Raw genomic sequence first — 14,434 nt, 5'->3', positions numbered from 1 at the left:
GGAAAGTTGTCAGTAATGGTGTGTTAAATTTTGTAAATACCATACTGAATTCACAGGTAGTCTGGGATGGTGTTTATCTCCTTGAATGCGGATATAGCTGCATTCATGCATGCAGTGGAAAGTATTCAATCATGCTTCCGCCTTGTGCTTTGTAGATGGTGAAATTATAATCTGAGTTGTTTTTGCTGCAGAAAACTAAATCTGTATAGTAATACTCATGTGATTGATCCAGTTGAATTTCTGGTCAGTGGTGATATTGATAATGGAGTCAACAATGGTAATACCATTGAATGTCATGAGTAGGTAGTTTGACTCTGGCATTGAAGAAGGCAGTGTGGTAGAAAATATTAACTATCACAGTTTTCAGCCGTGCCATCGTGATAAATCTCTCTACATACAAGCAAGCACTAACATTAAACTGAAGAACTGTGAATGGAATTGAACAGTTTGTAATCATCAATTAATATTCCAACATCTAACCTGCTCTTAGAGTGCAGACAACCGATGAAGCATCTGAAGATGGTTGTGCTTAGGATGCTGCAATGAAGAAATTCTACAAGTGCATCTTTCTTTGCAGTGGTTATGACCTGTGGAAAATATTCCCCTTAATTTCACTTTTATTGGTGCTGCCTTGATGTGAAGAACAGACATGCTTACTTTGCCTCTGGAATACAGCTCTTTTACGTTGATGTGGCAATTAGCTCTACTGGATTTCTTTTGACTGTGATTCAGTCATTTCAAAAAAAGTTTCCAGAATCTTGCAGCTATGCCGAACCGACTAGAAACATCTGGTTAGAAGTGTAATTAGTTTCTTGGGCACACTTTTAACAGAGCTGTGTTGGTGATGTCCCATGGCTCCACAGTGCTCTCAGAGGGATGTTGCTCTTGTGTTGAGTGAATTAAATTATTCTTAAAACTTTGTTTGCATCTGTAGAGAACATTTTCATCTTTGAATGCCTCTGTTAACTGTGTTTTGACCGTAGTTCATGAGTTAACCTGCCAGATTTTCAAAATGGGAATGGAATTGGAGATAAATTGGACCGATTAACATTTAAAGGCAATTTCTTTATCACTTGATGTGGTTTTGCTGCAAATTTTAATAATTGTTAGCTAATTTATGTGAAGTTATGAGAATTTTGAAGTGCATTTTCCCCCACTAATAATGTCAATTATTTCTTTTGATCAGTGGTCCTAACAGAGGACACTACATTGCAATAGTGAAGAGCCATGATTTCTGGTTGCTGTTCGATGATGATATTGTAGAGGTATGTTTATTGCAGTTATTACTGAATATGATTGAAGTTTGTTTTCTGAAACTATTACTAATCCAGTTCTGAACAATGAGTTTCACAAATATTAATGTTATTCCAAACATTACTTTTGCTATGTAGTTGAAATTTGGATTAAAACTGTTTTGTATCAGAATTTGCAGACACTTAATGCTAATTAACTATTACATTCAGGATCAGAAACAGTACTTTCGTTAAATTATAAAGTATCAATTTCTATATTTTTTTCCAAAGAAACCTGAGCGAGGGGAAAATGAGGTAAAGAAAAAAATAGTCTAACATGCAGAATGCATGTGCCCTGTCAAAAATGATTTAAACGATGCATGCAGAATAAAAAGAGACTTCTTAATAGTTTAAGAAACAGAACTTTGGGGTCATAAAAGCTATCCCTATTTTATGTTGAAGTAATTTATATTCAACGATTGTTATTCTTATGAGAGCAACAGAATACATACCTGTCATAGCATGTTGAGGCAAACGTCTAAACTAGAGCATAAAAATTCTTGGGAACTGCTTAAGAACTGTTCAGGGGCTCGGTTATGAATAGCAGAGGAAATTCTGAAATATCATAGTGGTGTATTATGCTACCAGAATTTGTAAATACAAGTACAGACTATCCACCAGTTGATCAACAGATCCATAAAGATAAAGGTGACAATAACTCAAATAATCACACGTTACAACAGTGGTGTACAGATGAGCATTTCTTCTGCCTCCCCCCCCACCTGTTTCCCCACAACACCCAGCAACACCCCATTTCCTCTCCTGGCCAGCCAACCCCCACCCATTACCTCTTCTGGCCAGCCAACCTCCCCCTCCCCCTCCACCCCTGACTTTTCCTCTCCTGGCCACTTCCCCTCCCCTCATTTCACTTGCCTCTGCTGGCCACCACTCCCCTCCCTTAGCTTCCCTCTGCTGGTTTAGTCCCTCCCTGCTCCCCCCTTCCCACTGCTGACTTGGCCTCCTCCCCCTCCCCCTTCCCTCTTCTGGTCTGGCCACCTCTCCCCGCTCCCCCCACCCCACCGGCAACTCCCAGCCCCAGTTTCATTTGAGAAATGCCAAGGGTCCAGCTTTTAGCTCTTTCAGAGTTGGCGCAGTTATGGTGTGCAGAATGGTTCCCTCTGTACAGCTCCAATCCACGTGGCCCTGCAGCTTTCGAAAAAGTTTTGTTTCAAAGTGGTCTGGCAAATATTCAAAGTATAGTTCTAAACCTGAAAGTTAAAGATGAAGCAGTAAACATCTTGTTATTATTTCGCATTTCTGGTAGTAATTCACGTAGTGCAATTGGAAGTCATCCCTTACATGCATAGGTAATAATATTTTGTTTATTCTGAAGAAAAGTACACGAGATATCTAGCATGACATTTATATAGGGGTATGCTTCATTGTTTTAAAATTTAAACATCTGTGTTTTGATATCTTTTAAAAGTCTGTTTTTAAGTATTTTTTTTAACCTTTTGGAGAAACGTCACTGCAGAATGCACACTTGAGCTGCACGCTGTCATGTGGGAGCAACAATTTAATAACACAGAATAGCAAGGCCAAATAGGAACTAGTAGAAGAGTGTTACTGTAGTGATTTTTATCGCAATACATTAATATGCTTTTAATTTGTAAGGAGTAATTAATATGCAAATATCATATTTCTGATATTGAAATGGAGATCCTATGGACAGTAATAGTTCTTGTATTGCATAATATTTTTAGTCTTGTTTTGAAAGTTTGCTGTTCTGTTATTAATGGTTGTGGGCTATGAATTTGCATGGATTAGTGGGGATCTAGTAGTTTTGCCAAAGATTCTTTGAGAGCATCTTCTGAATAGGGAGAATGGTGCTGGCTTGTGAATGATATGGTCTTTCCATTGTAGCTTAAAGTGTTATTGAGACCTCTGCTGATTTTGGCCTGGCAAATAATTCTGGCATTGGTTTACTTGTCCTGCTAGTAGATTTGGAAGACTTTATGAAGACAGTGTTGGTCTAGTGAGCTTTGAGATACTTTCTATAGGTAGTCACTGACTTGGAAGTGTACAGAAATGCAGGTTTCCTTTCTGCCACATAGACTGAGCTTATTGTAGGGTTTGGTGTTTTGGTGTACAAAACACTCTTTCAAAGACAGGTTGCAGGCAATAATGAGTTTTATTTATCTGTCTTCACTGCAGATGACTTGTGAGATATAGGAAGTGCTGCATGCTTTCCCAGGGCCTTGCCAGTCTCGTACAGTATTGGCAGATAGGTAGAGGTGCTTTGTTTTGTGGATACAAGAGTCATTTGCTTGAATGCTTCAGTGAATGAATTAATAATGACTTGAAGTTCCATCATAGGTATGCGTTCATGCATATGTTTTGCAACTTGATGTCTAAAATTTGGTTCTGAAGTGGAGGCAAAGTAGGTTGAATAGCTTCTCATTTGTCCTGCAGAGTGCCTGACTTGCTGGAACTGGGATGCAGTATTGCTGTAACAACGATTTGGAAATATGTTGGTGGGGTGGAGGGGTGCAATAATGTATCTTGGTATCACTCAGCATAGGGACTGGCTTTTAAAGTCTGGACCAGATTGGAATGATATCATGATGTATAAGATACATCATGATATAAGATGGAGACAAACTTCTTGGACAGCCAAATTTGAGGAGATGCATTCTTGAATGATGAAGTTAATCTTTGAGGTTGGTAAAGGACGCATTCGTTGTTGATGCTGCTCTCTGAATATATCATTAGTAGAAAACTCATTGGGTTGGAATTTTTCCTGAGCAGTTTTGCAAACTTGTAAATCGGCCCCCTGGTTCTCACCTACCACCCCACCAGCCTCCGGGTCCAACATATTATTCTCCGTAACTTCCGCCACCTCCAACGGGATCCCACCACTAAGCATATCTTTCCCTCCCCCCCTCTCTCTGCATTCCGCAGGGATCGCTCCCTACACAACTCCCTTGTCCATTCGTCCCCCCCCATCCCTCCCCACTGATCTCCCTCCTGGCACTTATCCGTGTAAGCGGAACAAGTGCTACACATGCCCTTACACTTCCTCCCTTACCACCATTCAGGGCCCCAAACAGTCCTTCCAGGTGAGGCATCACTTCACCTGTGAGTCGACTGGGGTGATATACTGCGTCCGGTGCTCCCTATGTGGCCTTTTATATATTGGTGAGACCCGACGCAGACTGGGAGACCGCTTTGCTGAACATCTACGCTCTGTCCGCCAGAGAAAGCAGGATCTCCCAGTGGCCACACATTTTAATTCCACATCCCATTCCCATTCTGACATGTCTATCCACGGCCTCCTCTACTGTAAAGATGAAGCCACACTCAGGTTGGAGGAACAACACCTTATATTCCGTATGGGTAGCCTCCAACCTGATGGCATGAACATTGACTTCTCTAACTTCCGCTAGGCCTCACCTCCCCCTCGTACCCCATCTGTTACTCTTTTTTATGCACACATTCTTTCTCTCACTCTCCTTTTTCTCCCTCTGTCCCTCTGTATTTACCTCTTGCCCATCCTCTGGGTCACCACCCCCCCCCCGTCTTTCTTCCCGGACCTCCTGTCCCATGATCCTCTCGTATCCCCTTTTGCCTATCACCTGTCCAGCTCTCGGCTCTATCCCTCCCCCTCCTGTCTTCTCCTATCATTTTGCATCTCCCCCTCCCCCTCCAGCTTTCAAATCCCTTACTCACTCTTCCTTCAGTTAGTCCTGACGAAGGGTCTCGGCCTGAAACGTCGACTGCGCCTCTTCCTATAGATGCTGCCTGGCCTGCTGCGTTCACCAGCAACTTTGATGTGTGATACTTTCCAATGTCCTGTTTTGTTTGCCAGTCGTACGTTCCTGTTCCCGTGGATTTTTTAAAAAATTCCCCAGTAGGTTGTTAATTTGAGGACTTTTAATAAAAAGAAATGCAGATTATCTATGTTAGATAAAAGCCTTTCTGTGATTCATTCTTACACCAACTGTGTTTAGGATTAATCATTTATGACTATTTTGGTAGACTGAGCTATTAGGGTTAAGCATAGCTCCTCTGCTGCACTTTCTCCATTAATATAATTTGCTATCTATCCAACAGAAAATAGATGCACAAGCCATTGAGGAGTTCTATGGATTGACTTCTGATATCTCAAAGACCTCTGAATCTGGTTATATCCTTTTCTACCAGTCCAGGGATTAAATGAGTGCAAGAGAACAGTTCCATCTCACTCACTTCCAAATGCTGACCCTTGCAGATCAAGGCACTGGGATCATTCAGAAGAAGCATAAGATGGAAGAACATTGCATCTTGCTTATGGAGTTTCAGTTACACTAGAGTCATACTGATTTTAATGGCAAATCAAAAATATCCTTTGTGATGAAAGCAGTTTTACTCATGTAAAAATTTGCATTGCAATGAGTAGCAGCAATGTTGCTTGTGTGAGTGGGCCACTGAGTTGGTGCTAACATGTTGGTTCCAGAGCTCAAGTCTGACATAATTGAAGGTGATGCATGCTAAATGCATATGAATGAAACCAAAGTGAACTGATATTTGACCTGATTAATCTTCCCTGGTTTCATCCAGTTGGCATTTTACGTTAGGCAATTTTTACATCCTCAAATTTTGGAACTACTGAAATTTTTTTTTTCAAAAAATTGACCAAAAATGATGACAGTTGATCATAATGAGTTTGCGCAAAAATTGTCACCAAAGACTAACATGATATTGTGGATTTTTGTAGGGCTTCTGAATCTCTTTCTTACAAAACAAAATACTTGACCAACATCTAGTCTTGCAGTTGTCTCTTTTCAATTTCCACAAGTTGAATATGTAATATTCTGGAAGTCTTGGTGTTAAGTTGCATTAAATTTTAGTGTTTTTTAAAAATATTGCCATCTAATCATACATCTGAACTTTTTGTTAACAAAAATCTGGTGCTGATTACTGAGTTGTCTAATGCGCAAGAAGCATCCTATATGTGTAGATGTTAAATACAGGGCAAGAGCAATGGCAGAGTTATAGGGCCTTGTAAATACAACATAAAGACAATTTTGTAGTGTCAACAAATTAAAATACTTTTTTAATAGCTTTTCGTATCCCAGAGAAATTGTAAAGTGGCGAAGTGTTATAAAGATAATTCCAATTGTTTTTGTCTCCATGCAAATATATAATGAAAAAGTAAATAAGATCATATTTTAAATGCCTTAGTAGAATGAAATCCCCCTACTGTTCTGTTATATTGGAGTGAGCACTAATTATTTTCAGTTGTATATAATATATAAATAATGTGATTAATCATTTTAAGATTCATTGGTTTCTATTTACTATTTCAGTTCCTGTAAATCTTTGCTCACTATTTTGTAAAATTATTCTTTGTCATCTTAAAATTTCTCCTACTTTATGTTCTTCAATGTGGTGATTGAAGTAACTGACTATTTTGCCTGGAATATATGGTTTGTGCTCCCATGCACTTATTGAACTCACAGTCACAGATGAATGTAATATTTGAAGACCCTGTTTACACAGCATATATAGGTTTGGAACTGTTTTGCATTTCTGTTTATGGGAATTGATGCACGCTGTTTATACAATTCCTATAAATCAGGGGTCCCCAACCTTTTGCGCACCGCGGACGGTACCGGCCGACCCGTGGGAGGGGGGGTGTTCAAGTTCAACAGTGCATGACGGGGAATGAGGAAAGGTGCAGCTGACTCATATCATTTCATATCGCCAAATCATATCGTTTCCTCGTGGCCCGGTGCTTGGGGACCACTGCTATAAATGACTGGCAGGTTTTCTTTGTAAAACTATCCCCTTCCCTTTATTAGTTTCAAATTGAGTAAGTTTAATCAAACTTGATTGTACAAGAGGTGATTGATAAGTTCGTGGCTGAAGGTAGAAGGAGTCAATTTTAGAAAACTTAGCACATTTATTTTTCAACATACTTAGTTCAGCGGTTGTGGAGCATACGGATCTTGGACCTCCAGAAAGTGTCCACAGCAGGGGTGATTGATAAGTCGTGGCCTAAGGTAGAAGGAGATGAGTTTTAACTTCAGACTTCCTGCGTAATCACTCAAAGCGTTGAACTGCATGTGCATGTAACTCATCTGCAGGACTAAGTGTGTAAATGTAGGAGGGAACTATGTTGAAAAATAAATGTGCTAGGTTTTCTAAAATTGACTCCTTCTACCTTCGGCCATGAACTTATCAATCACCCCTGGTAAATCGCTGCCTGGCTACTCCTAATGATGCACACCAGCCCATGTTTCTGAATCAAGGTTTGATGCTGTCTGATTAGATGTCCGAAGCATGCCTATAATTTGAAGATAGATTTGTTACCCTTTAATTTAACAGGATCCAAGCATTTATGATTGATATGAGAGCATACTATACTCACCCTAAAATGTATTTTAAAGTGGCCTGCAAAAACTTTAACCTAGGGTTTAAGACCAGAATCACTGTTTTGAATAATCTAGGTGGAGGACTTTACCACCTTTCTCTTGTACAGTATTTCATATTGATACTTTGAAATCCAATGAAGAATGTCTATCTGCTGCTAAAAAGAAAACTTTAATTAATCAGAGAACATCTAGCTGTTAGAATAATGCTTGTTGCCTCAGGAAATGCTGTGGTCTTTACGATTGATGCCATTTAGCCCTTAGCATTTTTGTTTAGGTTTCTTCAGAAAGGTATGGTATCATGTTATTGTGGCAAGATGTTAAGTTGGGGACAGGGCCTGTTCAGACTGATTGGCTTCTAAGTAGATAAAGTAGTAGCTGAAGTCTCAATTAGCTTTTTTCTTTAAAAATGTTATTTTTCGTTTAAGTCTGTTGGACTTAACAGTACTTCAATTTCCTTTTATCCCTGCATTAAAACACATTTTTGGGATTCAGGAATAGAGAAGCCATGACATTCTATTGAATGCATTTTGCTTCCTCCTCTCTGCCTCCCTACTTTTAACTTTGGTAGGATTGTACACTTAATAGTCACTCTCTTGTTTTTAAAATAAAGGAATGCTTCAATTAAATAAAAGAAAAACAAAATCATTGGTAGAATGAGATATCTTTAGAATATTGCAGCATTATGCATTTGTTCCTGTGTTTGCTCGGGTTTTGTGAAACAAAATGTTTTGGATGTAGATTTTAGTGACTTTGAACTAATTTGGCTATTGTATTGCAGTCAGATGGTGCATAGTTTGGTAAAGTACTACAACATTGCATATTAGCCATCAGAAATCAGGGTGATAGGGAAATGTAACCGGTGAATAATGGAACTGATTTGTGTCTTAAGTCATGAAGTTCTTCGGGGCACAGCTGAATATTTTGTATATTGCATAAAAAAAAAGAAAAAAATTTCTACAGAAAAATGTATGTTCTTTGATAGCATAATATTGTATGTATATATTGAAAAATTACTCTAAATTATAAATTGTTGCACTTTTGATACTGATTTTTAGGTGTATTTAAGGGGTTACTTGAGACAGACTGTTTAATTATGTTTTTGTCTTAAATAAAAAAAATATAATTTACAAGTCTAAGGACAGCTTGAATTTTATATTGTCTTTGGTAATTGCACAGATTCATCAAATTAATTGTCATGTCCAATTACATTTTATTTCATCAGAATATACATTAGGTCCTGTACAAGTAAGGCTCAAAACTATAATATTTACAGTGGTTATCAAAAAGAATTAAACACACAAAAAATGCTGGTGAACACAGCAGGCCAGGCAGCATCTATAGGAAGAGGTACAGTTGACGTTTCGGGCCGAGACCCTTCGTCAGGACTTTTGAATAACTTGTTGAGACTAATAGGACTGTGCACTTGAAAGATACTTATGATTCAACAATCAGTGAGGGTAAAGCACCTGACATGGTATTGGTTGTGAAAGTATACAGTCATTGAAAGCAAGCATGCAGGTACAGCAGGCAGTGAAGAAAGCTAATGGCATGCTGGTCTTCATAACAAGGGGAATTGAGTATAAGAGCAAAGAAGTCCTTCTGCAGCTGTACGGGGCCCTGGTGAGACCACACTTGGAGTATTGTGTGCAGTTTTGGTCTCCAAATTTGAGGAAGGACATTCTTGCTATTGAGGGATTGCAGCGTAGGTTCACAAGGTTAATTTCCGGGATGGTGGGACTGTCATATGTTGAAAGATTGGAGCAACTGGGCTTGTATACACTGGAATTTAGAAGGATGAGAGGCAATCTGATAGAAACATATAAGATTATTAAGGGATTGGACATGCTGGAGACAGGAAGCATGTTCCCGTTGATGGGTGAGTCCAGAACCAGAGGCCACAGTTTAAGAATAAGGGGTAGGCCATTTAGAATGGAGTTGAGGAAAAACTTTTTCACCCAGAGAGTGGTGGACATGTGGAATGCTCTGCCCCAGAAGGCAGTGGAGGCCAAATCTCTGGATGCTTTCAAGAAAGAGGTGGATAGAGCTCTTAAAAGATAGTGGAATCAAAGGTAATGGGAATAAGGCAAGAACTGGATACTGATTACGGATGATCAGCCATGATCACAGTGAATGGCGGTGCTGGCTCGAAGGGCGGAATGGCCTACTCCTGCACCTATTGTCTATACGGCATACACATGCTTATAGCCTACATCACCTCCCTCACCATCATACAGGGAGGGCCCCAAACTATTTTTCTAGTTGAGGCAACACCACCTGCAAGTCTGTCAGTGTCATCTATTTTATTCAGTGTTCCCAGTGCAGCCTCACTCAGGTTGGAAGAGCAACCCCTCAAATTCTGACTAGGTAGCCTCCAACCTGACGGCATGAACATCAATTTCTCTAACTTCCAGTGATTCCTCCCCCTTCTTCCTTCTCTCCTTTTCTATTCCTCGTTGTTTCTTCTTCTCACCCCTTCTCCTCAACTGCCTATCACTTCCCTCTGGAGGCCCTCCTTTTCCTTTCTTCCATGGTCCACTATCCTATCAGATTCCTTCTTCAGCCCTTTACTACTTCCACCTACCACCTCCCAAATTCTTTCTTCATCCCCCTCATCTGGTTTCACCAATCACCTGCCTGCGTGTACTCCTTCCCCTTCCCCCTCCCCCATCGTATTCTGACTTTTGCCCCCTCCTTTCCAGTCCCAATGAAAGGTCTTGGCTCAGAATGTTGACTATTTACCCTTGCTGATTTTCTCCAGCATTTTGTGTGTGTTTCTCAGGATTTCCAACATTAGCAAAATCTTTGCCTCTATGCTTAAACCTTTTATTGCTTTGACATGTAATGACAATTTTAATATGATGTTTCTGACAGTGCATTAAACACAAATGTAACAAGCTATTGTATCTAATGCCCATCGTTGTTCTCACATATTACCTAATGCAACAAGGCCTAATTTGACGTGAATGCACAGTGTGAGTTTGTCCCCATTTTGAAGTAATAGTAATGTCAATTTTTGTATCTGATTCCATTGTGTCTCCATGTTTTTTAATGGAACTATTTATCTAAATTTGTACTATACTTCAACACTATTGCCAATGGTGGTGTTGCAGTGCATAAACTTGAATGCTTTGGTAACAGAATGATCATTAAAGTATATCAAGTTATGTTGGCAGATATCATTATAAATGTAAACATTAGAAATTAACATGGAAAATTGTCAATGCTTTCAACAAATCATGGGTTAATCTTAACAACACAGAGCCAGTCAGAATATCAACGCTGGCCTTCCTGTAGTTTATATTCCAGTATAGTGACCATTAGATAAAGTATATAATATACTGTAATTTGAGAATAATGCACTTGGAAAATTTGAATTAAATAGGCATTTACTATGCTTTATTGGGTAGAATGAAAAGCTTTGCACCAACTTGCCTGCTCACAAGTATTTTTACTCTCGAGCTGTAAATTTGAATACTTATGCTTGGTATAATCCATATGATCAAACAAAATGTATGCTGAGTCTGGCACAGATCTGACAGGATAAATCTGACGTGGACATTCATTGACTAGATATGACTTCTTCCATCGTCTCAGTGCTTTCTCTTAAAACAATTTTTTTTTGCTAGCTACAAATAATAGAAGCTTGTTAAATTACTTGTGATGTAAGTTGACAGTTGCTGTTTCAAAAGGACCTCAGTATTGGTATTTCACAATTCTTGGCGAGAGGCAAGATAAATGATTCACTTTGTTTGAATTATCTTGGCATATTTGGATTTTAGGGCCTTTCAATTATTTAACAAACTGGATCAGTCAGTTAGAATTAATTAAGTTACTTCGGTGTGCTAGGTCATTAGAATCAAATAGATCTGAGTTTGAGCCACAAAATTTTTCTAATAACTTAGTTTTATAATGAGTCATTTAACCTGACCCGAGGAATTCCTAATATGCCGTACAAAGATTTGGAGCTTTAACGATTTTCAAATTATTTGATTTGAATACTGCACTTAGAGACAAGCTAGTAGTTCCTATTCTTTAAACTGTTAAAGTTAACTCTTAACATTTAAAAGTTAGCATTAACTGTTCAAGTTAATGTTACAAATCTGACGGAAGCTTTGCCTAAATAATCCATTTATGGCAACCATATTGTGAAGTTACAATATTGTTTTCTCAAAGGTGCTGATCTCTATAGGGATTCAGTTTCATTAACTATTTGTAAAGCTGCTGAGTTGATCCTGAGAAGTTGTTTTAAGAGCTATATTCCAGGAAGCTCCTCACATGTTATGATAAATCTGACAAGGGTAGATAATGACAAGCAGTCTTTTTGTCTCACAAATTTGGAGGTTTTGATAGTTTTACCAGAATGTCAATTTTGCAATAAAGCTGAAAATTAGCACTTTCCATGAAAATGATTCAATTTTACAATCATTAAGTTAACAATTTCTGTTCCCATTTCATTTGACCCTCCAATATCAATAAGTGTATTTACTTTCATATGTAACATACAGCATATCTTTATTTGAAGTTGTGCTTCAGTGATGACTGATTTTGTAAAATCCTTGACCCTATTTCTTTGGAAGGACCAAATTTATTTTTAAATATGTTAATTTGTACATCGTAGCTTTTAGATATGTATAATATTGAACTCAGCTGCTCAGTGTTTCAACATTACTTCTTTGTCACTGACTGAAATTACTGTTTTTCTTTGAAGTGTAAGGATTGTTTCCACCATAGTTCCCAATTTGGTGCCATTCAATTGGACAACACAAAATAGGAACTTCTCACACAACCACACTATGGTAAGAACTTTTAAAGAATGAAAAGATGGGAGAGTGCAGCCCCACAAATCAATGGGCTTTCACCCCAAGAAAAAGGGCAGCATTGACCATTGGCAGGAGGGGCTGCCAGGCACCAGTAGCAACATTTTCCAGGGTTTAGATGTTTCAATAGAGACAGGAAGGGATGTAAAAGAAATGGGGGGATTGGCTTCACTGCAACTTCTGCCATCTGCAGTGGGATCCTACCACCAAGCAGATCTTTCCCTCCCCCCCCCCACCCCCAACCACACATTTCAGAGATGGTGATTATAACTCCCCATCCTTTAACATAGCCGTGGACAAGGATAGGAACAGACAATATGGGAAAGTCTTTAATTGGGAAGGGCTAATTACAGTGGTTTTAGGCAGGAATGTGGGCATGTAATTTGGGAACAAATCTCAGGGAAATGTACCACAGAAATGTGGAGGTTGTTAGGGAGCCCTTGTATTGAGTTCTGGACAGGTTTGTCCTGCTGAGACGGGAAAGGGTAGCAGGGTGAGGGAACCATAGTTTATAAGAAATGTAGAACATTTAGTCGAGAGGGAGAAAGAAGCATACTTAAGATTTAGGAAGCAAAATTCAGACAGGAGTCTTGAGAATTATAAGGTAGTCAGGAAGGACCTCAGGAAAGAACTTAGGAGAGCTAGAAAGTGGCATGAGAAGGCCTTGGTGAGTAGGATTAAGGAAACCCCAAGGTGTTCCACATGAGTATGTGAAGAAAAAGAGGATTGCCAGAGTGAGAGTAGGACCAATCAGGAATTGTAGAGGAAATGCATGGAGTTGGACGAGATAGGGGAGGTCCTTAATGAATTCTTTGCTTCAGTGTTCACCAGTGAGAGGGAACTTAGCCAACGTGAGGTCAGCACAGAACAGGGAAAAGTGTTGGAGCATGTTGAGTTTAAGAAAAGCAGTCTTGGATCTCTGAAAAACATTTAGATAAATAAGTTTCTGTGACGAGACGGGATATACTCCAGGTTACCATTGTTCGAAAGGGAAGAGATTGAAGATGATAATACCAGAGGATCAGAGGCGGCAAATGTTGTTCTAGTGTTCAAGAAAGGTAATGGGGATAATCCTAGTAATTATGGACCAGTAAGTCTTAAGAGGTGGGCAGCTAATGGAGAGGATTGTTAAGGACAGGATTTATGAGCTTGTGGGGAAGCATAACCTTATTAGGGATAGGCATAGATTTCTGAGGGGGTGTCATGCCTCACGTGCCTGTCTATCAGATTATAAAGTTTTTCGAGGAGGTGACAGAATAAATTGAAGGTAGACTAGTGGAGGTGGTGTGCATGGACTTCAGTAAGGGATTTGATAAGATGGTAAACCCATCCAGAAAGGCATGAAACATGGGATCCTGGCTACATTGATTCAGAATTGGCTTGCCCACAGAAGGCAAATAGTGGTGGTCGATTCAGCATATTCTGTCTGGAGTTCCTTGACTAGTGATGTTCTGCAGGAATCCTGTTCTGGGACCCCTACTCTTGAGATTTTTATAAATAACTTGGATGATGAAGTGGAAGAGTGGGTTAGTAAGTTTGCAGATGACATGAGGTTTGGTGGTGTTGTGGAAGGTTGTCCTAGGTGTTACAGCAGAATGAAGAGCTGGGTGGAGAAGTGGCAGACAGAGTTCAATCCGGAAAAAGTGTCATCTGATACACCTTGGAGGATCAAACATAAAGGTGGAGTGATGATTAAAAGCAGGATTTAAGCAACTCTAAGATAGGCACTTGGATGTAGGAAATTTTGGAGGATTATGGGCTGTGTAGGAGGGAAGGTCCATGCACACCACCTCCACTAGTCTACCTTCAATTTATTCTGTCACCTCTTCGAAAAACTTTATAATCTGATAGACAGGCACGTGAGGCATGACACCCCCTCAGAAATCTATGCCTATCCCTAATAAGGTTATGTAGGAGGATTGTATGGATCCTCACTTCCTTTGTCTTTGAGTAAGTTAACTGATAATCT

General features: G+C 39.4%; 1 protein-coding gene and 1 long non-coding RNA gene across 3 annotated transcripts in view; one reads left to right on the top strand and one right to left on the bottom strand.

Moving 5' to 3' along the window:
- usp12a (ubiquitin specific peptidase 12a) overlaps positions 1-13,605 on the top strand; it is a 71,244-nt gene extending 57,639 nt beyond the window's left edge. Inside the window, exons 8-9 of the mRNA XM_063054232.1 lie at positions 1,187-1,265; positions 5,346-13,605. Of these exons, the coding sequence (XP_062910302.1) occupies positions 1,187-1,265; positions 5,346-5,447 (181 nt within the window). The 3' untranslated portion in view covers positions 5,448-13,605. The remainder of the gene's footprint in view (positions 1-1,186; positions 1,266-5,345) is intronic.
- LOC134349627 (uncharacterized) overlaps positions 1-14,434 on the bottom strand; it is a 93,127-nt gene that overhangs the window by 53,872 nt on the left and 24,821 nt on the right. The gene's annotated exons all lie outside the window — the stretch shown is intronic.

This window comes from Mobula hypostoma, chromosome 7, assembly GCF_963921235.1.
Source record: "Mobula hypostoma chromosome 7, sMobHyp1.1, whole genome shotgun sequence".
NCBI lineage: Eukaryota > Metazoa > Chordata > Chondrichthyes > Myliobatiformes > Myliobatidae > Mobula > Mobula hypostoma.
Note: the sequence above shows the minus strand (reverse complement) of the source record. Positions and strands in the feature narration are given on the sequence as shown.